Here is a 27,045-nt window from a genome sequence, read left to right on the forward strand (position 1 = left end):
GATTTTCGTGCCCAGGCTATTAAAAGAAAGGGAAGGTTGTCAAGAAAAGGAAGGTTGCTGGTGTACATAAATATTTTAGGAAAAACAAATAAATGGAAACACATTTTTAGTTACTAACTTAAATATTTTGGGCAGAGCAGATGGGGACATGGCTAAGGATGCTTGGATGATATCTTTAATCCAGCATGAAGTCATGAAAATGGAGACAGCACCATCTTTACTTGTAAAGAATGGCAAGATATAGCAGATAGATTTTGAATAATGTGAGTCCAATCCCTTTTCAACCAAGAACCGAGGGGCTCACAGATGCATCAGCTATCAAGGACTTACAACTGTTCCCTGCTCAGTTGATGTGTATTTACACTATTGAATGATCATGTCTACAGTGGGTTATAAATTTTAAATATATGGAAGAAAATTTCTCCTTGTCACAGCATCTAGTTTTAGGGCATATTTTTACCATTTAAGTCAAATGAGACATCATAATAAACTCTAACAAAAATGGCTGTGCTATTGGTGTAAACCTAACACATCTCTGGTTTTCCAGAAATCATTCATAGCTGTGGCCCAATTTTAGTGCCTAATGAGCAGCAAGGTAGAACAAAGCCAAGAAATTCTAAATCAGCTTTTCACACACCCTACGCATGAAACTTCAAAAATACTGGAAAAACTAAACCATGGGAGACAGAAATTTCGGAAACATTAGGCATTCTTTTCCTCTAAACTTGACTGTGTCTCCAGATAATAGTCCTGGTAATTTGAGGTTTTCTTCCCTCTTGATACTGGCAGTTTGGTTACTCTTTTGAGGACAATTCCATTCCTCTGTGCACACTGGATTTTTTGTGGCTCATGCTGGAGTTTGTCACCCAGAGGCTTGTGGATGACTCACAGCCCTAGTTCCAAGGGACTGTCCACGGGTCATAGAGGCTTGGAATGATGCACCATCCCAACACTCACTTCCGGGAAGGAAGCATTGTGTTGAGGGGATAGTGACAAAGACACACCTGAACAAGCAACCTGGAGCCACCTGTTCTTGAATTTCTTAGCCGGTAAACCTTATTTGCAAGTTAGTGGCATAAAGTCAGAAATTAAACCAGCAGTGATTTGTTCAAGTTCCCCATCCCTACATTAAAGGAGAAAGCACTGCTGTTTTGTGAGTTATTTTAATTATCTGAACCTTTCAGCATTTAAAGAGTATTGCTGGTGCCACCTAGTGGAACTACTGTGAATCTCACCGTCTTGTGACGAATCCTTAAATCAAGGTATTTTCTGTAACTGCAACTTAAATTTGGGAACTAGTTATGGTGGTTATCCTTCTATGAGTTCTTCTAATATATGTTTTAACATTTTTGTTTTGACATGAGGATGCAGAGATACAAGGCACTGTTTTTAATTTAACATTACAGTTCTCCCAGGATAGCTTTGGGACTAAATTTGTTATATCAGCATAATATCTTGTCAATGGCTCCAATTTCAAACACATTTAAACTATTGGTTCACTTTCAGGGGGTTTTCAAACTTTCCCCCTTCAGTGTTTGATAAAGAGGCGATTACTAGCTGCAATTCAACTTGAGTGCAGTGCATTTGCCCAAAATGTTAGCTCTGCCAAAGGCCCTCCAAGATGTGTGGACATAGTACTACTTCTCAAAAAACATTCACTTGGTTTCCCCAAATCACTTATGAATGACCTAACAGTATTTTAACTGTAATATATTTTATATCAGATCCTATGAGAAGCAACTGCTGAACTCATAATGATCTCTTTGGAGCTTACCTCACCCTCTTTGGTAAGCTCCAAATAGACATTTGTGACCATTTGAATTCAATGTTCTGGCCACAGTGGAAGAACACAGATTCATGTAACACCAACCATATTAAAATTTGGAATTGAGAATGAAGCAGAGGTGGGAGTAGAGAAATAATCCCAACTATACACCTATATCTATCTATCTATCACCTAGCTAGCTAGCTAGCTAGCTACCTACCTACCAACCATCTATCTGCTTTGTCATCTATACCTATCCATCCATCCAGGAGAGAGAGAAAGGGAGAGGTCATGTAATCAAATGATAAAGAATAAAGTAAATGAGGTCCCATGCTCAGATGTGTTGGAAAAACCTTTTTCAACAAAGTTAAGCAGCTGCTTTGCCAGAGAGCTACTTGTAAACTTTATATACTATTGTGCACTATAAGTTTTCTGGGTGGGAGTGTAGAAGACCCCACAATCTTACCAGAAAGTTTTGAGCCCCAGTGATACCCATGTACTCTCTCCCAGAAAAAGTGTTGCAAGGAGCACACATTTAGACATTCTCTGAAGGACTGTGGGAAAGGAGGGACCTGAGTGCTTGTTAAAACACAAATATGTGGGTCCTGAGCTAGTGTTTCCCATGCAGTAGGTCTGCAGTGGCACCAAATGTGCATTTCTAGCAAGTTCTCAGGTGGTGCTGATGCTGCTAGTCTGCAGGACACACTTTGAGAAAATCTGTTCCAGAGCAGCCTTTCCTATGCAGACAGGAATTGGAAACCATCCACCTGGTGTTTCCCTGTCAGCTCAGCTGTCTGCTTGAGACTAGGGCTGGGGACAGTGAGTGGCCTTGTAGCACACCATTTTCAGTTCTGTCACTGGGCTTCAGGCCAAGACAGACTCGTGTTCACTGGGGATACCCCTCTCCCATGCTTTTACAGGGACAGGTGCAGACCTGCTCTCAGAATAATGTTGAAAAAGCAGCCAAATGCTCAAAAAAGTTAATGTTTCTATCACCTGACTCAATTACTGAAAGGTAGCTATTCACATGCCAATCCTTAGAATGGCCCATGCTAATTTTTTGTTTGTTTGTTGATCTATTAATTTATATTTGATATTGAGAAAGCTAGGAGGAACATTCTTGGATCTAATGGGGTTCTCTGTACAGTTACCCATCTCTGCTCTGCCAAAATCATCATAAAATGCAACAGAAACTCTCCACTCAGCTTCCTTCAACATACCCACTCCAGTCTGGAGGGATGAGCCTGGAGCCCTCTCCCTGATTCCCTTTGCTGCCCAGTTTTGTTCATTTTTGACGTTAGCTTGAGTATCACTTCTGTTGTGAAGTGTTTCTTGAACAATCCTGCGGTGTTCCTCCCCCTATATACACCATAGAGAAAATCTTTTTGGATGCACTCAGAGCACCATGTTTCTTTTCTTTATCCCAGTTGTAGTTTGTACTTATTTGATTAATATCTGTGTCCCCAACTAGACTGTGAGTTCCACAGAAGTAATGAGGTTTTGCTCTTCAGTTTATCCCCAGCATCTACTTTAGTTAGGTGCCCAATTAATATTTATTGGGCGGATGGGTGGACAGACTATGTTCTACTTCAACAGCAATCCTGAGAAATCAGGAATCAAAGTAAAGTGTCAAGGAAGGTGAAAGTGCATAGATTCACTTTGGGGGCTACCTGGGAGAAAGAAATCAGCAGATTTTTCTGCACCAAAGAAGGGGTCACCACTCCTTGCGAAAGCACTTAATTCATTGAGTTTTCATTGTTTCATCTCCAAAGTAGAATAGGAGCTCTCCAGGGGTAGAAACCAAATTGTTTTGGTTCATCTCAACATCTTATGTGCCTGCATTTAAACAGACACTTACTACATGTGTGGGGATGGCAATGTTTAGGGAAACAGAAGGGACCTAATGTCTTGAGCTCAGTGGACCCTGATATTCCCAAATAGACAGTGTTTGCCTACTTCATTAGAGTTTCTGGCCTCCCCATATTTCCCCAACTTCGCCAGAGCTGTTAATCCTCTCATTTTAAACATCAGATAAGTAAAGCCCAAAGAGACTAAATGACCCATGCAAAGTCATGCAAAGTTCATGGCAGAGTGAGCATTAGAACTCCAGATCTATTGCTCTTTCCACTTCATTACCCAGTAATACTCTCTAGGCAAGGTGGCCCAGAAAGGGGCTTACCAGTTCCAGTACCAGTACCAGTTCCAGTTCCAGTACCAGTACCAGCACCAGTACCAGGCTGGCCAAACTCTGTCGGAATTTTAGTTAACATAGCATGGTACAATTAATTCTAAATTCTGGATTTTATCTTCTTACAAAAAACAAATAAACAAAGCAAACTAAAACAATGAGTGAGCTACATTCACCAAGAAATATTGGCAAGAAAAAGGAATCATTTAAATGGACATTTTTTATGAGGGAAGCTTAAAATACACCAAAAGACAAAATATACCATATAACCCCATTTGTTGAAAATATCTTTTTATTATAAACAATATAAATATTTCCTAACACATTTTGCAAGTATAACACACTTTATTTCCTTTGCCTGCGTTTTTATAAACAAGGTCCCTCAGCACAATGCCCTTCCCTCGATGGCCATTCGTATGCTCAGCAAATGCCAGGCACCAGGCCCTGTGGAAGGTTCTGAGGGATTCGACCAAAAAAATGAAAGAAAAAAGCACTGTTGCATATCCTCAAGAGGACTACAGTCTATTTAAACTGCTTTCTTTCTTTTGGGTGTCTCTATTTTAATATATATCCTTCAAATATATGAATAGTACATTTTAGTCTATATCTGTACAGCCTACATATCCCAAGTAAACTAGACAATTAAAATAAAAATAGGGTAAAAGTGCTACTTTTTGTCTTAATCAGATAATTTATGAGAAAGTGATGCTGTGGTCTTAAATCATTTTGATAACAATTTTAATACTTTGATATTTTTGAAAGACCTGAAATATTTGAATACAGAGAGATTTTCTTTATCTTCTATAAATATGCAAAGATATATTTGTCTTCTTTGAGAGTAGCCATTGAGTCATTGCCAAAAGTGAAAATTAAACAGAATCCAAAGGTCACATCTACTGTCCTCACTATTAGTCTCTGTCTCCCATCTTATCAGTGACTCTGATATGTCCTTAGTGTTTGCTATATTTTCAAGTGTTACAAATATTTTCAACACAAAACCCATACTATTTTTGTACAGTTGTTTACAATATATTTATTACAGACAGACATTTCCCTTTGGTTTATCTTTGTTCTTCTGTAGCTACCATATGGTTTCCCAAATTCTATTTTGATGCTATTTTATAGTTTTTGACAAAGATGATTTATTAATTACATAAGTGTGATTTATGCCTTGCAAAATTTTCTTATAAATATATTAAAAATTATGCTAAGTCTCTTTGACAGACCCTATGTTCCATTTTTCATGTGGGACATATAACCAATAATTGCTTCTATATCACACACAAGAATTAAGTGATCCTTAGAGATACTGAATTTCATCATCTGAAGATTCAATGTGGTTCCAGCCACATACAGCCATATAGATATTTCATATTCAAAGATAACTTACTGAAGCTTGTTCACAGAACGAAGCTTTCCCCTGATATCTTTCCTGCTCCCTGCCCCCCACCCCATACCCTTGGAAGTATTATCCCAAACGTTCTTCAGGATTTAGATAACAATATTTAAAAGATGCTTAACACCCCAAGAGGGAGTGTGCTGGCATGACACGAACAACACGGTTAGTCCAGATGCTGTATTCAAATTGTATAGGCCCATTGAAAAAATAGATGTAACCTATAAGAGAAAGAGCAAAAATATTTTTTTAGTTTGAAAACAATAAGGGTTTACTCCAGCTGCCATAAAAAGTTCTGTTAGATGCCATATTTTTTAACATGCCAATGTTCATCTTATTTATCTTCATAAACCCTACTAATGCTTTAATATATTCCTTATAGTTGAAGGGATAAAAACCATCTAAAGGTTCCCAGCTCTCCTAAATTATCACCTCACATTAGTTGTCTTGTCATGAGCTGGCACGCTGATGTCTGCAGTATTGATATTAGTTGTTTGTTGTAAGCTAGGGACAATATCCCTTTTCATAATTCAAGTAAAAGTCATTGTATAGTTATGATAACCATTGGCCTTCATATGTAACTTACTTCCCACCCTACCCCTGATTTGAGTTACGGAAATATTCCTTGCATCCTGGCATCTTTAAGTGTGGTTTAAGATAACGTTTGATATCTTTTATTTGTAGGATTAGCAGTGATTAAATAAAATTCTCATTTACTCTAAGCACAATATTTTTTGTTTGCTGTCTGTGGAAGTATTCACACAGGAATGACTAATTTCTTAACTGCCACGCGTTTATTATCACATCTAAGTCCTGTAGAAAAACCTCTTAGAAGGGAAATGACTTCGAGGGACTTCAGAAGCCCATTACAGTCAGTAAAATGGTGTTAGTTACCACTTTTCTCGTAGACAGCATCTACGTTGTCACCAATCCCTGGGAATTCCTCTTCTATTAGTCTGGGGTAGTCTTTATCCATTGTGTGGTTAGTATCGTCATAGCTATTTAATAAGAAAAAAATTCTTAAGTAGGTTGAAATTTTTAAGAAATCACCTTAAAAATGATACAATAGATATAATGGCATCTTTCAAAATTGACAAGTTTAAAAATTTTAAGTTCATTTAAAACATCTGGTAGCTTCTTAAAATAAGGGATTATAATGCTGAGTATGTAGTGGATGTTTGGTGAGTATTTTTTGACTTGCCTAAAGGCCATTTTTGTAAAGAGAGTTACAAGCTCATTTCTATTTTACAAATTGCATGTCTGTTATAAAAGTATGTTATTAGGAAAGTGTTCTTAGGGTGAAGTCAACATATGTAAATGCATTGAACAATTTTCTATTGATCTCCCATTACACGTAAAAGAGATGGTTTTAGCAAAGTTGAGCTATGACAAACAGCAAAGAAAGAAAAGGATGGCTCAAATGAGGTAAGAATTATATAAATACGTATAATTTCAAGAGGACTTGAAACTTTAAAATCTCTGAGAGGCTGCCTGCAGGAGATGACACAGTATAGAAAATAATATGACTGGTTGAACGTTTTAAACAAAGCAGGAGATACTAATGTAACACAGTGAGAGCTGTTCAAGGTTCACTTCGCCTCCATGACACAAGGTATTGGGTCAGGAAACGTGGCCGCCATACCTCCAGACCTGCTTCCCTGAGAAGAAGAGAGTCTTCTCCGTATCCTCAAAGTGAACAGCTGCACTTATCTTTTTAACCTCTTTCGGAAATCCTAGTTCGGATATTTTTTTGGGATAACCTTCCAGAATGTCATAACCATTCAGGGCCCAAAATTTTCTGCCTAGAATAAGTAAAAGATGGTTTTATTATCCAAGGGAATCCATTCGGAATCACACATATAGACATGTATTTTAATAAAGAAGGACTCATACATTTAGAAATAAATTAGTATTTGTGGTCAATAATCAATTATTTAGAAATAAATTAGTGTTGGTGCTCACCATGTTTATGAAACACAGAAATATGATCATCCTTCAAACAAAAGTATGACTTAAGGTTTTAATTTCCTAATTATGAATATGGCCAACCAAATATAATAATTAATTTGGCAATTTATTACCTCTGTATATTCAGTTTAAAGCTGGGTGAAAACTACATTAAGATGTCTGCATGAATAAGAAGCACAGTAGGAATGGTAAGTAGACTGAAAACTCAAATTTTATATGAGATAAAAATTTGTTATTTCTGCCTCTAAAAATAACTTCATTATAGCATTAATTACAAGAATCAAACAGTAGAAACAATGTCAGTAGAATGCTTATGTAACCATTATAAATTATGGTCATGATGGTGGAGTGACAATTTGGAAAATTTTTCATGATGTTGTGTGAAGGTAACAAGTAGAATATTAAAATACATATATAACATGAATATATTTAAAAATAGTGTTACATATAGTGAAAGACTAGAAAAGAAAGTAAGAAAATGAAATATGCTAAATAGACTTCAGGAGGGGGAATTATGGATAATATTTTTTCAGTTTTTCAAAATTTACATTGTTATAATGCTTGCTCAGTAAGTAATTTTTATTTTATTTTTTAAGTATTTTATTTATTTATTTTTTTAGAGAGAGGGGAAGGGAGGGAGAAAGAGAAGGAGAAATACATCGATTGGTTGCCTCTTGCAAGCCCCTAGCTGGGGACCTGGCCCTCAACCCAGGCCTGTGCCTTGACTGGGAATCAAACCAGCAATGTTTTGGTTCACAGGCTAGCCCTCACTTCACTGAGCCATTCGAGCCAGGGCTGTAAACAGTTTTTAAAAGGAAATAGAAAAACTGACATGATTTCTATGAAACACAAAGTAAGTATTTATCATATACAAGGGGGACTCAAAATAACCAGAATTATCTTCTGGAGGGCAGGCCCCTTGTAATGCAGGCTTTCTTGCTAGATGAGTGTGTTCTAGGAACCCATCTACACTGGTATACCAGCTGGCATTGTTGTGAGAGGCTGTGTGTGGCTTCAGTGAGTTCATTTGCCCATTTCATGATGAATGATCTATGAGCACACCTGCCCACACTGGCGCAGTGAGTGCTCAGCAGTTTTTGACTAAAAATTCACAACCCCCATGCTCCCTATTCATCCAATCTTGCCCTGAGCAACTTTTTTTTTTGTTTTCCCGGATAAAAAAAGTCCTCAAAGGGAAACGTTTTGCTGATATGGAAGAGGTTAGCAAAAAACAACAGAAGCACTAAAAGGCATCAAAATCAATGAGTTCAAAAACTGTTTTGAGCAGTGGGAAAAACATCTCCATAGGTGTATTGCATTAAGTAGAGAGTACTTTGAAGGTGATGGAAGTTTTTAAGCATACAAGAATAAATACACAATTTTTTATAAATAAATTCCAGTTTTGGGGACCCCCTTATATATTTATTATAGCCTTATATACTTATGATAATAATGTAGACTTGTTACTTGTAAAATCTGAGGACACTTGGTAGAAAGGTTTCAGGTGCTTTCTGTTTTCCATTTTGTTGTACTTGGTTTTTAATTAGGTATATTTTCAGGGGTGGTCATTTTACTAAGTCTCTGGTAGCACCAAGTTCATCCCTGTCTATCCTGAGCATGTGGGAGGCCTTGTCAGTGGAAGGCTTACCTCTAAAGATGAAGATAAGGTCATGAGAAGGATGCTCGTATGCAGCGTCAATACGGTTGGGAAGTTCCGGCCAAAACGATTTTGTTAAAAACAGCTCCGCATCAACCTGCTGAGGATGCAGGCGCCAGAAGAATCTAACACAAAAGTAAAAATACAGTTTTCTGTCGCTTTGTAAGTGTAGTATTTCTATCCTGCCAGCCCCCTGTCTCTACATCAATGCAGACAAGTTAGACACGGCCATTCTCTAACACCTGTGATGGAGGAAAAGTTTCCATTTCCCCTTAAGTGCCAGTTAACCAAGCTGTTGCTATCCTAACCCTAGCCTAAGTATTAAAATTTAAAGTCTCACAGAACCTTTGTGAAAAGCTGTAAGACTTTTGTGGATTGAGACTATGTTTTGCTCAATTTTTCATGTCTTGAAAGTGGTGAGCAAATATACCAGGAGGCCCTACAAAGAAAACACGAGTTACATGAACTATGTCAGCCAAGATCCCATGGCCTGGGGAACCCGAATGAGAAAATACCTGCAGTAGAGTACGGTGTCACTACAGCTATAACAGGAGGTAGAAATGCTATCGGGTCTCAGATGAGGGAACAATTAGTTGATGAATGAATGAAAAAAAAGCTTATTTATAAACATACCAATATTAAAAATTACTATTTCATTTTTCAATAGCTATAGGTTTAGCTTGTAAAGCACTCCCTCTCTCGTATTCCCTCGTGTGTACCCAGTGAAAAACCTTTCACACCGAAAGGAGTTCATGTGGACATTATGAGTAACAGTTTATTAATATGGTAATTAATTTCCATATTTGTGTTCTTAAATAAATTGGATTTATGTATTTACTTGACTATCTTTCTAAAAAAGACTATACCAAAGATATAAATATATCTGCACAATGCCAAGGTTATTTATTGCAAAGCAAGATGCTTATTCATTAGTCATTTATTTCATCTGAAATATGTAAATAAACTGCTCAAAGGGTTATCACTGTCACTGCTAACTACACCGTTGGAAGTAAGACCAGACGTTTTGCAATCTGCAGACACAGCTTCACAAATGTTTGTTACATGCAGATTTTATAAAATAACGTTAAGAATACCTACCTGTCTTTAAAGATTATTGTTTCTCCTCGGAGACTGGTAATGGCATCAAGGGACAGAGAGGGGTCACATTTGTCTGGTGTTTTGGGGTGTTTAGGGTTGGGGTCTTCATCTCCTGGACCTGTGATCATAAAATAAATGAAAGAACTTACCAAGGATGACCTTACTGATGACTCAGCCCTGCTAATGGAGAGTCGGAGTGGGTTCCCTCCCAGGCTGGGGGGCAGGAAATCCTGCTGCTCCTGCATGTCAGTCCAAATACCATGTAGTCAGTCCTACTTCCTTCCTCCAGGGCTACCAAGGCCTTGAAGGTGGGACTTCCCCTTCTGCTTTCCTCCTTCAAGACACTTTGAGTTTCATTTGAGGTACAAATTTACATTTCTTGAGGATGATGACAGAAATGAGGGTAAGGGACTTTGAGGAAATGTCCCCATGTTTTGCACTACCTAGTGAGAGCCTGCTCTTGAGAAACACACTCTTCTTAAAGCCATTTCTGGTGGCCCATTGTCCTTGTGGGAGCCCTTATCTGAGCTCTTTCTCTTGCCTATTTCTCCAGCTGTCCACATCAGCTAATGTTGCTTCACAGTTTACCACAGTGCAGCTGTAGCTCGGTGAAAAGCCAGAACCAGGCCTTCAGCAACACTAAACTGACACCACATGATCATAACTTTGTGGGCTCACATGAGTGCAAAAGGGGTGTGGTACACCGCAGCCATTCTAAACTGCTTTTTCTCCACCCAGTTCATACGGGTTCTGTCATCAAGTCTATTGGTCACAGTACTGTAGAAATAGTAAGAATTACAAAGCACTTGCCCAGACCTACACTAGCTGCTATAGTAGATTTAAATCCAGAAGGGAAATGATGGGTTGGGAGGTATGAGCAAGTTTTCTGAGCTGTGCTCTGGAAGTGTTTACACGGATGACTGTGCACCAAGGCTTCAACTCTATTTTTGGCAGGTAATTTTGCTTGTTTAGGTTTATGTTTAATGACTTTATAAATATTGTTGACAATTTGGAAGGAAAAAAGGAAGAGAGTCATACAGTGGTCAATGTATATGTTGATTAAAAACTATCACAGACCACTTGAATGATCTATACTGTGGCAAAGCAGAGTGGTTGAAAGAATGCCCAGAATTTATAAAAGCTGGGTGAGATATCACTTTCACCCTCAGCTGCAGATATGTGATTTCAACTCTGCAGGGCTTAGTGTCTTCACTGGTTAAGTGGGGCATAAAATATTTTCCTTTCTTATGTCAGAGGTGTTTTGAGGGTGTCAAATGGACCTTGAAACATAGGAAGTACAAATGTAAAGAGCTATATTCTACAAAAACTTTGGAGAATAGAATACTTTCTACTTGAGCAGGTAGGTCGATTAGGAAAAAATAAATGGGCCTGCTTTCTCAGGGTTTAATAACAATACTACAACAGCAAAAGTGATCATGGTAAATTCACTAATAATTTAGTAAATAAATGTATATATCTAATTTGTTTCTAAGCTGATAAATTAAGAGTTACCATAGAGAGACTGGATCCCTTGTACGTCGTCATCGGGAAGCATGAAGTGACTTTTGCCAGTGTAGGTGTAGATGGGAAACATGAGTGCCCCCGGGTCCTTAGAGTGGTCGAGACCCAACGAGTGGCCAAACTCATGGGCAGCCACGAGAAACAAGTTGTAGCCTGTACGAAAACACAGCAACAAGGAGAAAACAAGGTCCTCCAATGACTACTTAATGAAAGGAACGCTATTTTCCTCATCCATTTTATATGTCATCATTTCCTGTCCTTTGCTAAGGGCTCACTTTTTAAAATTAACATTCAGTTGCTTAAGGTAAGATTCAAAAATTGGCTTAATCTTTATAAATAACTTGGTATTCTCACTATAGTTGCACATAATTAGAATAGCAACAGATTGCTCTCAAGTAATTATAAACAATAAGAATTCACTAGCAATCCTGACTATTCTCTGTTTTCTCAGGGCAGACGAGGAAAGTGCATAGTGGTGACCTTATGTGAGAGTTCATGCAGGGTGGGCAAAAGGGGCTTTACAGTGGTGAGTCTGCAGAGCAGAGTTTATTCCTGTATTATTATTTGTTAATTATTATATTATTTTTCTACACAAAAAAACTGTAAACCTACTTGCTCCCCACCCTGTTTACAGGATGCTGCCTGGAACACCATCCAAACAGGAGGCAGCGTCCAAAAGGATGGAAACCAGGTATGGGGAGCGCAGTGAATAGGGTCTCTGAGAGTCTACTTGGGAACAAATTCCATCCAAATGACCCTTTTCAGAATACCTCCAGACCTCAGAGTTCACAGAATCAGAAATTCTGAAGAGGATTGGCCAACTTCCCTCTACTTGAAAAGACTCTATTTGAAATGATTCTATATTTACATTATTTCCTCTACTTATCCTTTCCACCAGTTTTTTAGCCTTCTAACACTGTACTAGTATTTTAAATTGGAGAAAGACGAAAAGAAAAAGAACACATTAAAGCTGGAGCCAGTGGTTTCAATTTGACCTTAAATCCCCTTTGCTATCACAGCCTATGCGTGAAGAAGAGGCATAATTAGGCCAGCAAATCGTGCAGACCCTGAGAGCAATCAAAGTTCACATAATCTGTGTGACAAGTAATTGGTCACTGAAATGACTAGGGATGGACACCATTTTGGCCTTTAGCTGAAAAAATTAATCCTGATTTATATTTGTGTACCAATCCTGATACACAAGAATTAATTTCAATTAAATCTTTCCAACCCAGAAGTTACGTAGAAACCTAAAACTGAGGTTCATTGTGACTCTATCTTAAAAATGCGAAATGTTGTTCTTTCTGTCTAAATCATTCTTACCTATGAAATCGTCAGAAAATAAATATGTAAGCTCTCATGTTTCCTTCCAAAGAGAGACTGGAGGCAGGGGAGTTGAGATGTTGATCATTCAAGGCCCAGTTTTACTCTTTGAAAAAATAATCCTTTTAATTTAAATTAATAATAAAAATGAGCTGTCTATTAAGACTCCCTCTAACTGTCACAACTCAGGGTCAGTACGGCTTCAGAGTTACCCAAGTCCTAGTTGGAACAACCTGATTGTTTTTCCAAAATTAACATTTCCAATTCTTTAGAGCCTTGAAGATTCAAATACTGACTGAGGTTATTCAACCCTCAGTTTCATTTTTCTCTTGTAAATACAGCTTTCATCTTGTCTGCCTCATGCTGTCGGGAGTAAGACACTGCCTCGGTCTGTCAGAGTGGTCGGAATAAAGTCAGTGACATAGACAAGCCTGGGACAGGCAACGCACATAACAGGAAACAGAAATTGGACTGGGCTTGTGCCTTAATATTTCTACTAGGGTAGACATTCAAAAAATAAATAAAAACTATTTAAACACACAACCAACTCGTCTCTGACCTACATATCCAGCTCTGGTGGTTTTAAGGTAAATGTCTGTAATAAACTGCACTTACAGGCCAAAGGTACCCACCGCAACAATGCACTGGGCAGCAGGAAGACATGTGGTCCATTTCAAAGTGAGCAAGTATCTCTTAAGCCACTAAACTAGGCAGATTTTGCTCATTTTTAATGTTTTTACATTGGTTTATAGAAATGTCACTTAAGAGACTAATAAGTATAAGATAAACTTTTATACTCTTTTGGAAAATATAATCAAATACTAAATATAATTTATATGCTTTTACATATAATGCATATGTGTTCTAACATCTTATCAATGGGTTCACCATCTCATCTAATCTCATAATCATTCATTATATCTTTGCAAGAAATATTACCTTTGGAACAACTTGTCCAAGTTTCATCATCATCAAAATGGGCATCTCCTCCATAATTGGGCCCTGGAGGGAAAGCATGAGCCAGCAGACCAGAGGGCCCATCAAATGGGTAGAAGTCACCATGCTCTGCACAAAAGCAAGAGTTCAGAATCTAATTATACTCAGTTATACTTGTGCCTAGCACAGGACCTTGGTGAATTTTTGTTGAATTCTGTAAAAAGCAAGGAATGACTGAAAGAATAAATTTAAAGCAGAGCCAATTAAGGGGCAGAATATGAAAATATTTCAAACATGATTTTGTGTTATTACCTTTAGTTCCAAAAGAGATCATGATGTCAGCAGTGCCATTGTGAAGTCTGGTGAAATTCAGCGGTGTCACATCAGACCAAACTTTGAAGGCTTTTTTGAATGCCTTATCGACTTCAGAATGAGTCATATCAGGGGTATAATTCACAATTCTAGTCAATAGAAGAAGTTTCAATTACATTTTTAGAAGGTGAAAGTTATTTTAGAATATATTTTCTTGGAATACAGCTTTTTAACTCAGAATGTAATAGCTTCTCTAAAAGTTCTACTAGAGGTCTGCTGTTTTAACTTATTAATTATGATGCCATACAAAGATTTAAAAATGAAATTTTCAAGCAGACATTTTGAGTATCTCCAAATATCTGACTAATTGGCATTTTAAATTTAGAGTACTCAGATATTTAAAAAAACTTATATTGCATGCTAAAAGTTTAGAATTGTACTGCTATAGCCTCAATAAATGAATAATTCTGTAAAGTTCCTGGAGCGAGTAGAACTCTCTCTTTTTAGTATTGTTATAATAAATATGCCTTATGCACTACCTTTGAAAATTTTGTGAAACCTCCTTGTATTTCTATTTTGAGTCATATCTGAAAGAAATACTTGGAGACGTCCAATGAAAAAATAATGCCAGTTAACATAATGATAATTGATGTTATGAGACATTTTCATCAACAGTATTAAAGCTATTCCTGGACTTACTTTACTTCCAGTTAAATATTTAAGGCCTATCTTAAAAGAAACTGGGACCACACATATTCTGTCATCTGTAGCTTATGCTGAAAATTAGATATTTAATACTATAAAAAAACTAACAAAAAATACAGAAAGAGAGTCTATGATTTACCTGTAGGTTAAATTCATTTTGGACCACTTGAGAGTTCTAGGGAAAACATTGTATTCACCCACATCAGGAACCCCGCATCTTGGTTTTTTCATGATGTCTAAAGTGTTGTCGTCAAGTTTGCCAGTCACCTCTAAGCCAAAAAAAGACTGCATTTCTCGGAGCCTGTCAGCCATGGAGTTTGCTGCAGTCTTCTTCAGGATGCCCGCAGGGTTCAGGGGGTGGTAGTATGATTTAAGGTAGTGCTAGAAAAGAGACCAAAATGACCTGTGTTTAAAAGAGAAGGGCATTTATGATATATATCACATCACTGGAGTTGGAGAGACACTCTACCTCTGCAAACTGGAAGTCCTCCTCAGACAAATCTTCATCATCTTCATCGTTGGGAATGGGCAGGGACCAACACTGTGTCCAGCTCAAGAAGAGGAAGGCAGCCAGGACACCTGAGTGCATCTTGAGTGGCTGCTCCTGAAGCCTGCTGCCTTCCCACAGACAAGCACCTTTACTTTTATAGGCCCACAATGGTGAGTCATCATTTGTGGACAAGGTTCAACTTCCTCGTCAGTTGAAGGTAAACATGCTTACATGGCGACTTTTTTTTCCTCTCCCAAGAAGTGAGGTTTGTGGTCAAATTTGAGGGAAATATAAAATGAGGGCATCTCTCATTTCAGCAGGGTCTCAAACCCCATCTGGTAAAACAAACGGCCTCAGCATATTTACGGACACTGTGGGAAGAAACAGAGAGTAGTGACTTTTTCACTTCATTTGGCAAAATGTTTTTCTCTCTGCAGAAAAGCACCTACTTTTACTTTTTCAGATAAGAATATGAAGATAGTGCACTTACTTCCATAAAAAAGAAACCTGTCCTACTTTCAGGATGTTTATAACATGGTGAGTTCTCAACTCTGTTTTCTTTAGAGCAACTAAACAGAAATATTATACCTGCCTGAGGGTCATGCATGGAATTGGACCAGAACCAAGCTGGACTTGGAGGCACTATGGTGCATCCACAGAACCAAGTACTGACTGTGGTTGGAGTTTAAAAGCACAATGTGACATCTCAGTGAACATGGGGTCCTGCAGGAGTTCCCCACAAGTCCAGGCAGAGGGAGGAGGATGTACTGGAATAAAATACATGGAAATACAATAGAATGGCTAACACATATTGAGGGACTTACAACATGCTAAGCTTAACAGGTATTACCTTATTTAATCCTTACAACAGTTTTATGAAGCAGGTACTACTGAAAACCTTGTTTTCACTTTACATCTGAATAATCTGAAACATAGAAAACTTAAATACCTTTTTAAGATCACATGGCTAATAAATGTACTTCTGGAACATGAATCCAGGCCGGTGGACTCAGACTCTATGCTCTTAACCAACATCCAATACGGCGTCTACTCCACCTATTTTCAGATATTTTCTTAAAAACTTAGCTTCTTGGCTCCCACACCTCTGGAGTACCCAGGAAAATCAGGACTCTAGGTAAATACATGCCCAGTTTCAAATTGGACATGTTTTTTTTTTATTTTTTATTTTTATTTTTGATTTTGAATGATGGAAGTACTTTTGGTGAAAAACAGTTCAGGAAAATAGTCTTCTGGGGGCCTCCAGTCTGTTACTCCTTTCAGTAAGTCACGCATTTAATACCATGAAATCAGAAGGCCATTTTGGTCCTTTGCAAATGTAAATGAACACAGATTTATTAAATAATTGAAAATGCAAGTTAATTTCAATAACTGAGAGTTGGAGAAAAGCTCGGGTCAGGAACATATTAAGATAAAGAGAATAAGCATGAATATACCCTTAGGGTGAATATGGGAGGGATGCCCCAAGGCAAAATACTATAATCTATACTAGCCAGTACCTCAGAGACAACCAGAAAAGCCTATAAAATGTAAACAGTTACATTTGGGATTGAAAGTGGAAATTGAGGAAAATTTGTTACTCTTTTATCCAAGAAATAGCCTAATAGATACTTACAATATTTCCAGAGTTCATGATTAGGTTTGGGCTCAATCGGTAGTGCTAAACAATAACTTGTTTTAAGCCTTCTCTGTGTACCACATTGAATTTTCAGATTAAGTGAAAATTATGCAAAAGTTTGATTCATGTATTAAGCTTACAAAAATTAGTTCATTAGAAAGCATTTGTTTTTACCAATAAATATTCATAATCTTTTAAAATCTCTTTAGATAATAATCCTTGAAAAAGTTTAAAACAAGTGACATTTTGTTTTATGGTTGAAAGTTAGAGAAAAGAATCAAATAAGCTAACAATACTTTAAAATTTCCATATATTTATAGAAATGTTGTTACTTTATTTTATAATATATTTTATTGAGTATGCTATTACAGTTGTCCCATTCCCCCCCCTTTTTCTCCTGTGCCCTGCACATGCTCTTCCACCCTTATCCCCCCTCTTTAGTTCACGTCCACGGGTCATATATATGTTCTTTAACTTCTACATTTCCTGTACTATTCTTAACCTCCCCCTGTCTACCTTCTACCTACCACTTATGGTGCTTATTCCCTGTACCTTTTCCCCCTCTCTCCCCACCCACTCCCCCGCAGATAACCCTCCATGTGGTCTCCATTTCTGTGACTCTGTTCCTGTTCTAGTTGTTTGCTTAGTTTGTTTTTGGTTTTGGTTTTGTTTAAGGTTTTGTTGTTAATAACTGTGAGTTTGTTGTCATTTTACTGTTCATATTTTTTATCTTTTTTTCTTAAGTAAGTCCCTTTAGAAATGTTATTATTTTAAACTAGACATTTTTTAGAGTCCTTTTATGTATTCAATCAATCAATATTTATTGGGCATCAAATATGGAGGATACCATGCTAGTCATCTATGAAGATGAAGGCTGAGAGCCTTTTAAAAAATCATATAATATTGTTTCTCCCACCAAGAAATATTGTAATAAGAAACTAAAGTATATAAATGCCACTATTGTTCAACTTTAAAAATAAGGCTTATTACCAAACACTTCTAGTATTTATTAGGTTCTCATTTCATTTAAGAATATCAATAGTAAACCAATAATGCGGTGAGGACTTTCTTTACTAAGGCTGGAAAATCTTGTCATGCCCTAGGCTAGAAGTTTCATTTTAGTGAACCCTCTAAACTAACTGGAATAAGATGAAGAAGGAACATCTGCTTTCAGTCCTATTAAAGTCATAAACACCCTCTTTGGTGCTTGCTTACTTTCTCAACTATATGGCAGCCACTGGCCAATACATCCTCTTTAGTTCTGAGCTCCGCTCTAATGTTGGCATTCCTGGGAGTGACTTCCAAGCACTAGTTAATATCCTAGGCCAGATAGTCATTACACGGCTTATCCCCCTGGCCTACCAGAGCAAGACCTTATTGAAGACTTCACACTATTCTAGGGTAACCAGAAACTACCAAAAGAGCTTTAGCACTTGATCATGACTCTTCCAGCCCCTCACAGTTTTGGGGTGGTGAGTGCTCTCTTATATGCACTTACCACCTTGGACAGGAAAAAAACTTTAATTTATACTCAAGTGCATTTTGTACATTTTTTCTTTACCCAGAGACTTCCAGTTTTAGACTCTTCCCATGTCTATGCCAATGCCACCCATCTAGCTTATTCTTCCTTTCTGAGCCTTGGTATCCTCATGTTCCTTCTCTACAATTTGATAGAGCTTCATTTTGTCTCATTCAGCCTTGGTTTTGAAATAAAGCACAAAAGTCTAAAAAAATATCAACAATGCAAAAGAAAAACACAGAAAGGTTAACGAGAACATGCTGTTACATTCTATAGATTTTCTTACTCGTGTAAATAAAAATTCCTCAGATTTAAGTAGAAATGGATTCCTTAAGAAAAAATCAATCAGACTGCTTGCCCACAGGCTGTTGTTCACGGAGGAGCAATCTTAAGATGGTGATCAGGATGTGTCAGTGCAGGGAAATGTGCTGGCAAACTGCTTGTCCACACAAGCCCTTATCTTCGGTTGTTAATTGTTAAGATGAAAGTCTGGCCTCTGGTTATCACTAGTGAAGTGTCTGTGGTTTCAAATGATACCTTTAACACAATGTGTCTGAGTTGGCTTTTACAAAAGGTTTTAACAATCCTACCTACTGGGAAATTTGAAAACCTGAAAATGAGCCAACAAAACATTGGACTGAATTAGGAATGTGTATCTATTGCTGATTCAGACATAAGCAATATGGGGCTTTTTAAAACGTATGTCGTCATGAGTCTCTAAATTAGAAACAATCCCCAGGAGAGAACCAAAATCACCCATGAACGGCCCTTGAGTAAAGCACAGGGGGATTCCAGATTAGGAATAATAGAAACAATGGGCCATTTGAGCTGGGTGAAAATTATGAACATTCCTTAAGTCAAAGAATCTTTAAGATAAAAATTTTGGCTTCAGTTTAGAGTGTTGGGAATTGTGAATGTTGACAACAAATGACACAATATTACCTTTATTTTCTACAGGGTAACTGATTTGATTTGGTGCAACTGCATGAAGTAACGACTTTTGTCAACACTCTCTGACAGTTGCTTTACTTTAATTTCTGATCCCCCTCCCCCATAATCCCAAGGAAAGGGCTTACATACTCTTAAAAAGAGAAGTAAACTAGAATTTTAACACCCAGTCATATTGTCAACATAAGAAACATCTAAACCTGTAGAGAATTTTTCTAAGAGTTTGAGCTACAACTGACAACAAATGCTGGGTACGAAATCTAAAATGCTGCAGAAAATAAGAGTTTGCAGTTTATTCCATGCACCTGAGACTATGGAGGGAAAGTAAGAAAGATTGCACGAAGGTGGGAAAAAGGAAGGCAGGGATCAGATGACAGGACAGTTAAGATTATTTGCTCTCTTGACAATGGTCAGGCTTCAGAAGGAGGGGTCTGAAAGGGGCATTTCAAAATATGTTAACCTAGATGGACAGAAACCATGAACAGGGTTTGCTTAAGGCAGAGATAATACTTTTATGAAAGAAGTTATATGCTTGGGCCCACCATGACCTGCCCAGATAGCAGTTTATAGTCAGATCGCCTTGTGAGGTTACTTTCCATAGAACACTTTTTTTCACCCACAATATTTACACCCCAGAGTATGGTGTAAGAGTGCCCCACCCAACCTCTTTATGTGCAGCCAATCACAGCACAATCCCCAGGTAGGTGCCAAGTGCAAAGAATCTTATTTTCGGATGTGCAACTGCAAAGCAGAGGGTCAGCAATTTAGAAGGCCATTTACTTTTAACATCTGAATCACCTATTCCTTAGGGATGCTGTATTCATACTGGGTTGATAAAAAAAAAGACTCTGCAAGGGGGAAAAAAAGGAAATTCCTTTTAGTTCTTACTGATATATGACTTCTGAAAGTCAAGACTTAATTTCCTGGGCTCACCTCCTAATGAATTTTAATTTTTATTGTGTTTTGTTAAAAAGAGTGGTTATTGTAAATTGTGCTGCTATGAACATAGGGGTGCATAGGTTCTTTTGAATTGGTGTTTTAGGGTTCTTAGGGTATAGTCCCAGCAGTGATTAAAAAAAAAGAGTGGTTACTGAATGTCCACTTCTGCCAGATTTAACCAGATACTGTAAGAGAAAACAACCAGGAAAAGAACACATATTCCAGCCCATCACTGCCCAAATGTCTTTGAAAAAGGAAAAATCTGGATATAAACAAGCAAGAAATTAGGGGCTTCATGTTTTAACAATAAGCATGGCTATAAGCAATAAGCATATAACAATGTCGTTATGTTTAAAGATTTCTAATATTTAAACGATGAAGCAAAAGTCTATTTTTAAAATAGCCTAGCCTCACCTTGTTACCTTAATTCACTAAAGTAGTTGTTACATATTATTAAATAAACTTCCTGATTTAGAAAAGTAATATTTAAAAAAGTAACAACCCTATTAATGCCTGGAAAATGGGGAGAATCCTAGAAGAAAAAAATTACTGTAATACCCTAAGATTTTTTAGATAACTGTCATATATATCCTTAAAGTTGATTTATTTAGATGGTAGTCAATCATCAAGGTTTTTAAAAACAACACTTTCTAGAACAGAAAATCTTGCCATGTTGTTGTTATGTTACTTCTACTTTATTTTCAGTTTCAGGAGAGGCATATTTAATGAATACAGCCATAACCATCTTCTACAGTTTGCCTTTCTTCATTGAATTTATCATGAAATTGAGAATAAACTCAAAACTGCAGAAAATACATTTTAATAATGCAATGCATTAAAGAAGTTAATATTTTAAATTTTTCTATATGCTCTAGTTAGTTAATTTCAGAAAATTATAGAAAGGGCTTCACTGCAACCATGAACTGACAACAAAGATTTCGACCTCAGTTTGGCTGCTTGGACGACTCCATACTTCCGGTACTTGTCCACAGTAAACAAAGGCGGTCATCTCAGCGTTAGGATCACGGACAGCAGCTGTGTTCCCTCGGGTATCTCCTGGGAATCTAAGTCCATTGACTTCCTGGGGCCATCCTTCCAGCATTGCAGGAGGGCCTCAAACATTTTTTTCTGTTAGTAATAGTGAGTCAAAGAAAGGTCTTATTCCAGACAGCAAAGTTATCACCAAGCAACTGAAACATCTAAGTGAAGGCATGTGATCAGCTGATATCTAAGATGCAAAGAAATCATTGCAGTCTATGGATTAGAAGATGTGTGATTGGTGTTTGACCCCTCCAGTGACCCAGCCTTTAACTAAGTCTATGAGAGCCATGCAGAGATTGAGAGCGCAGGCTTCAGGGTCAGTTACACCAGCTGAAATCCCAGCTCTGCCATTTATTAGCTCCCTGTCATAGAGCAATTTGTTTAATCTCATGGATACACCAGTGAACAACACACATCAAATCCTGGTCCTCGTGAAGCCAAGACTCTAGTAGAAGGAGAGAGATAATTATAAGGAGAGAAACAGAGCAGGAAAGAGGGATAGGGAGTGAGGGGTCAAGGAGGAGTACTATAGTTTATACACGGAGGCAGAGACGGGCTCGCTGAGAAAGCAGTGTTTGAGCAAAGACCTGAGGGAGGAGAAGGCATGAGCGATGGAGCTATCTGGGGGAAGAAGTTCTTGGTGGAGAGAACTGCAAGTGCCAAGGTCCTGAGGTAAGAATGAGTCCGGTATACATGAGGGAGGCAGCGAGGAGGCCAGTGGGGCTGGAGCAGAATGAGAAGAAAAGTTCCTTGTCTTAACTAGACAAATGGGATCACCACAGTACCAGCCATATAGAATATATGAGAATTAAATGACATAATGATTTAACTTTAAAAAAAATTTATTATATAAAAAAAAATTTTTGTTGTTGTTCAAGTACAATTGTCTTCATTTCCCCCCATCACTCCCCCCACGCCAGCCATCCCCACTTCCCATGCTTGATCCTACCCCCCTTTGATTTTGTCCATGTGTCCTTTATAGTTGTTCCTGAAAACCCTTCTCTCTTTCTCCCCCCATTATCCCCTCCCACCTCCCCTCTGGTTACGTCAGTTCATTCTTAGTTTCAGTGTCTCTGGTTCTATTTTGCTTGCTTGTTTGTTCTGTTAATTAGGTTCCACTTACAGGTGAGATCATATGACATAATGATTGAAGAGCACTGGCATATAGCAAACATCTGATGTTTTCCATTAACTCAAAATAACTAACCTAAAATAGCACCCAGCAAAACTATCCTGCACAGGAAATGTTGCATGAACAATATTGACAAGGACTCTTACATATTAGAAGAAAGAGAAAGCAGACCCTGAAGAAAGGTAATTATGGATCGTTATGTATGTTATTAAGAATATAAAATTAAGTGATGCTATGGAATTATTGGAGGCAAGACTGAGAGGACAAACATTTATTTGAATGTCAAGGAAGACCCTTCTAAGGAGATATCTTTCAAACTGAGACCAGAATGACAGGAGAGGCTCAGCCTCCGGGAGCAGAGTATTAGTCTCGGCAAAAGAAACAGGAAGCACAAAGGCACTGGGGTGGAAATGAGCTTCTGCTTAGGGAACAGAAAGAAACAAGTGCTGGAACACGGTAAACGAGGAGGATGGTGGGAAGGCTGAGCTGGGAAATTTGCAAAATGTCAGCCTGGGGTTTGTTTTCCAGGCTACTCCACTGCGTACCTCCCAAAGTAGATATTAGGCCCCAAATTTCACTTACATGTCCTTAAAGAAAAATATTTTTTTCTCTTGTAACTGCATAATGGCATCAAAGTGTGAAGTCTTAATTATATTTCTCTGCAGCTTGGCCATTAAATGATCTCTTTTGTGGATCTGAAAGTAAGAAAATAATGACCCAACATGATTCTTTGATTTGCCTCAGATTGTCTCTGAATTCTTTTCAAAGACGAAATAACCATTAGCATTGTAGTTTGATGTCTAGATTAAAATGTGGTAGGAAGACTTTGCATCATGTATCATGGCTTATTCCTAATTCTTACTCTAATAATGCCCGTATTTCTCTGTGTTTTGGGGGTTACTGGTTCACTTTAAGGTGCAGTTGATGTCCTTAATTTCCTGTCTCCAACCCTTCTGCTGCTAATCCCTTTTCCTGGGACCTCTTGCAAACTGGTAGGTTCAGCCAGTGGGAGGCACTGGGGAGCAGAGAAGAGCCAGGATTTTCCTGTCCTTTCCCCTCTCTTCCCTGGGAGGTGTGGCTGTCCCCAGTTCAGTTCCTCCTGGACAGTCCCCTCAGGAGTTCTAGCTCCCCCACCCCTTCCCCACACCACCCAGGTTTTGCGTTGGTCCTGTCACACGTTCCCTGTGTCTTCTAGCCCCAGGGGCTGGTAGAGGCTTTTCGTGTTGCCAATTTCTGGGTCAGTTCACTCTTTTCTGTTTATTTTCTTAGTTCTTCTATCACCTGGGGAACTTTACCCTCTGTTTAACATCTAAATGGTTTCTGGTTCCTCATTGTATCCTGACTGATACAGTTGACAATATGAGGATTAAAATGGGAAAAAAGAAATACATTTTCCAGTCCCAATCAGCACTAACTTACTGTATCTTTTTATATAATTTAATGCATATCTTCATGTATATACTATATATAAATATGATGTTCTTCATTAATTAGACTTCCCATTAATTAATGTATTATATTATTATGCATTAATTAGATTATACATTTCCATTAATAAATCTCCTAGTATTAATAGAATTTTTTCTCACACAAAATTTGCAATGAATTTAATATAAATTATATGAATTTTAATATGATAAATTTTGTAAAATGGTAATCTGTACTCTGCGTCAGCCATGTACTTACTAAACAATGCACAATTATAAACTATTCTTCTGAGATGAGAAAAAGAGTTAGAGAATCTTAAACTAGAGGTAGACAGGTAATTTAATTATTATAAAACATCCACCCTGAGGTAAGGTTAAAGGTTTGGATGAAAAGTAAATGGAGGCCGTCCTGATAACCCTGATTCCCTTAGACCCGGACCTGCACAAACTCGTGGCAAAAACCTCTCCTCATTATGACGTGTCTTAGGACTGCATTTTCCAAAAGGAGTGCTGTGAAACCCTACTCCATGGATGTCAGAGATGTTTCACCAAATTTAACAGCAGAAAGGAAGGGAGGGAGGAGAGAGGGAGGGAGAGAACGGGAGATTTCTACAGTTGAGTAAATTTGGGAAATTTTGGGTTAAACAACTGTGAACCAGTTTCTTTCCTGGAACACTTCTCAGAGCTTTATGACATTATGAAAATCTGAGACAGGGTTAGAGCTTGGAGTGATTCCCTCAGTTATTTGAGCTTAGAATATTCTTTTGGGGTTGCTCCTTGCAGCACTGGAGCCCCATAGCACACAGATTGGGGAAAACTGTTTTAGGGGATTCAGCAAGGCAATTGACAATTCTGTGACGAGCAGAAACCCAAACTTCGGCAAACCACGGAAAGCCTACATGCCTGCATCAGTCTCAGAGACCTCACCCTTGCTTGGGCGGACATATAGCATCATGTGGGAAACACCAGAGCCCCCGGGTTGCCAGAGTAATAGCCAAACTTGTGGGCAGCAGCAGCAAACAGGCTGGAGTCTGCAGAGAAACACAGTGTTGATGATCTAGGTAAAAGCCACACAAAATTAGTTCTTGTAGAGATTTTTTAGATGGATTCCTCCAGCCTTCTCAATTACATCCCTCCCCAGTTTCATATTTAGGGAAGACAGACCAAAGCCAAAACCTGTAAGGATGCCTTCCTCAGTGGTCTGGACGAGTGACCCTGATAGACACAGTGTCCAAGGGGTTCAGGTGGGAGCCATTGAGATTGCGTTGCTGATGTTGTTGTGCCCTTTGACTCTCAGTTGTAAGACAGTAATGAATAAGAGAAAAATTATGGTCACTTTACTTTTAGTGAAAAAGTAGAATATATGGCCACCACCAACCATACAGTTTTACCAAAGACCTAGTTAGTTTTAAATATGTAACAGAAGGGGTGGATACTGTACTGCCAGTGGACATGGGCCCTGAAGCCAGACAGACTGAAGCCTGTGAAGTGGGTGGGAATAATGAACAAACTAAACTAACAAGCAAAACAGAGACTCATAGACAGCAGGATGACAGCTGAGGGCGGGTGGGGTCGGTTAGTGGGTGGGATGATTGAGCAAAAAGGAAAAAGGACTCATGGGCATGGACAATAGTGTGGTGATTGGTGGGGCAGGGGGTGTATAAGGGGACTGAATGATAATGGGAAAAAATATAAAAAATTTTTAAAAACCAGTCATAGGATTTGTGAGAGAATTTAATTGTAAAGAATTTGGCATATTGTAAGAGTTCAATAACTGTAATTGAGATTAGCTTTTGTTGTTGTTTATATTAACAATATCCAAAACACCTGGCAAATAGTTAATGTTTAATATATAGTAGCCATGAAAGATTGAAATCTGAATTAATGGTAATGGAGCTTAAGCAAAGTTTATTTGGGCACTATAAAAACAACTTCTGAGTTGCAAGCAATTATGGACATAGGAAGAAAATTCAAGCTTGAGGCTTTAGATTATGTTAAAATATTTAGCAACATTTGCATAAAAACAATAAACATGTCAATAACAATAATTCTTATTGATTCTGGCAGAAAGGACTTGGCAAACAGAAGTATTATTATATAGTCAGCATACACACACACACACCCTCTAATTCCACATTTGTCCAAGTTAGGGCAGTTTTTACAGCAAGCTTTCCTAATGCCCATTGAGCTCTTGTGAGGTGTATTTGCTGCACCAGCTTGGGGGCGGGGTGAAATGTCTTTCTACAGAGAATGTAGGTAGACATTTAATGCCTGTGCTCTTAATATAATATACCTCTTAATATAATATTTAGTTGACATGTTAGTGAAGAGTAAGAATATAATATAAAGCAGCAAAACATAAAGAACATTGTTTTATGTCTTAATATATGACAATGTTTTGTGAATCATTGTAAATGATTCCACCCTCCTGCAGTTTAAATAGTCAACAATTGGTAAACTTTGTTATACTTTCTTCAACCACAGAGGCAAAAAACTGGGCTAAGTCAAACTTCATAGTGTTACCTCACAATCTATGTGGTGCCAGCTCAACCTCCCAAGACCTCAGAAAGCATTTGGATTGATTGTTTTATTGCCATAATTACCATTTTGGGATGTGAGCTGGAAAACTCAATGTTTTGTCCATATCTATATATACATATATGTAGTGGACAAAACAATTGTCTCCCAAATGGGGGATTTCTGGAATTTTGACTACTCTTCAAGGTCAGCGATTATACAAGTTCAGGAATTAGGAATACACCAGTCCTAACTGAAAAATATTCACATTTCCCTTTGAAATTATTTGTCCAGAATTCATCCTCATTGGAGTAAACATGGCTGCCCTGACCCTCGCTGGGAGGAAAGGCATAAGCCAGCTGTCCACAGGACTCATCAGATGTGGAAGAATCTTCATGTTCTCAAAGGGAAAAACCTCTGATAATAATGGAAAATTTTCAGGACAAGAACAAACCTGTCTCTTTGGGTAGAGTGTGTTGAAAAATGGGAAGTCTTTGATAAGGACAATGTTTTTGCTTTTTTCTCTT

At 38.0% G+C, this 27,045-nt stretch overlaps 1 protein-coding gene across 1 annotated transcript; it reads right to left on the reverse strand.

Annotated features, from left to right (window-relative positions):
- Positions 1-4,227: 4,227 nt before the first annotated feature.
- On the reverse strand, positions 4,228-15,931 carry MMP13 (matrix metallopeptidase 13). The gene is made up of 10 exons (XM_028516674.2): positions 15,339-15,931; positions 15,009-15,250; positions 14,165-14,313; positions 13,856-13,981; positions 11,585-11,746; positions 10,073-10,190; positions 8,966-9,099; positions 6,992-7,151; positions 6,244-6,347; positions 4,228-5,570 (listed from the first exon to the last, which is right to left on the reverse strand). Exons 1-10 carry the CDS (start codon positions 15,456-15,458, stop codon positions 5,470-5,472), a joined length of 1,416 nt encoding a protein of 471 aa, XP_028372475.1. The 5' UTR covers positions 15,459-15,931; the 3' UTR covers positions 4,228-5,469.
- Positions 15,932-27,045: the final 11,114 nt, after the last annotated feature.

The sequence above is a fragment of the Phyllostomus discolor genome, chromosome 6 (assembly GCF_004126475.2).
Source record: "Phyllostomus discolor isolate MPI-MPIP mPhyDis1 chromosome 6, mPhyDis1.pri.v3, whole genome shotgun sequence".
Taxonomy (NCBI): Eukaryota; Metazoa; Chordata; class Mammalia; order Chiroptera; family Phyllostomidae; genus Phyllostomus; species Phyllostomus discolor.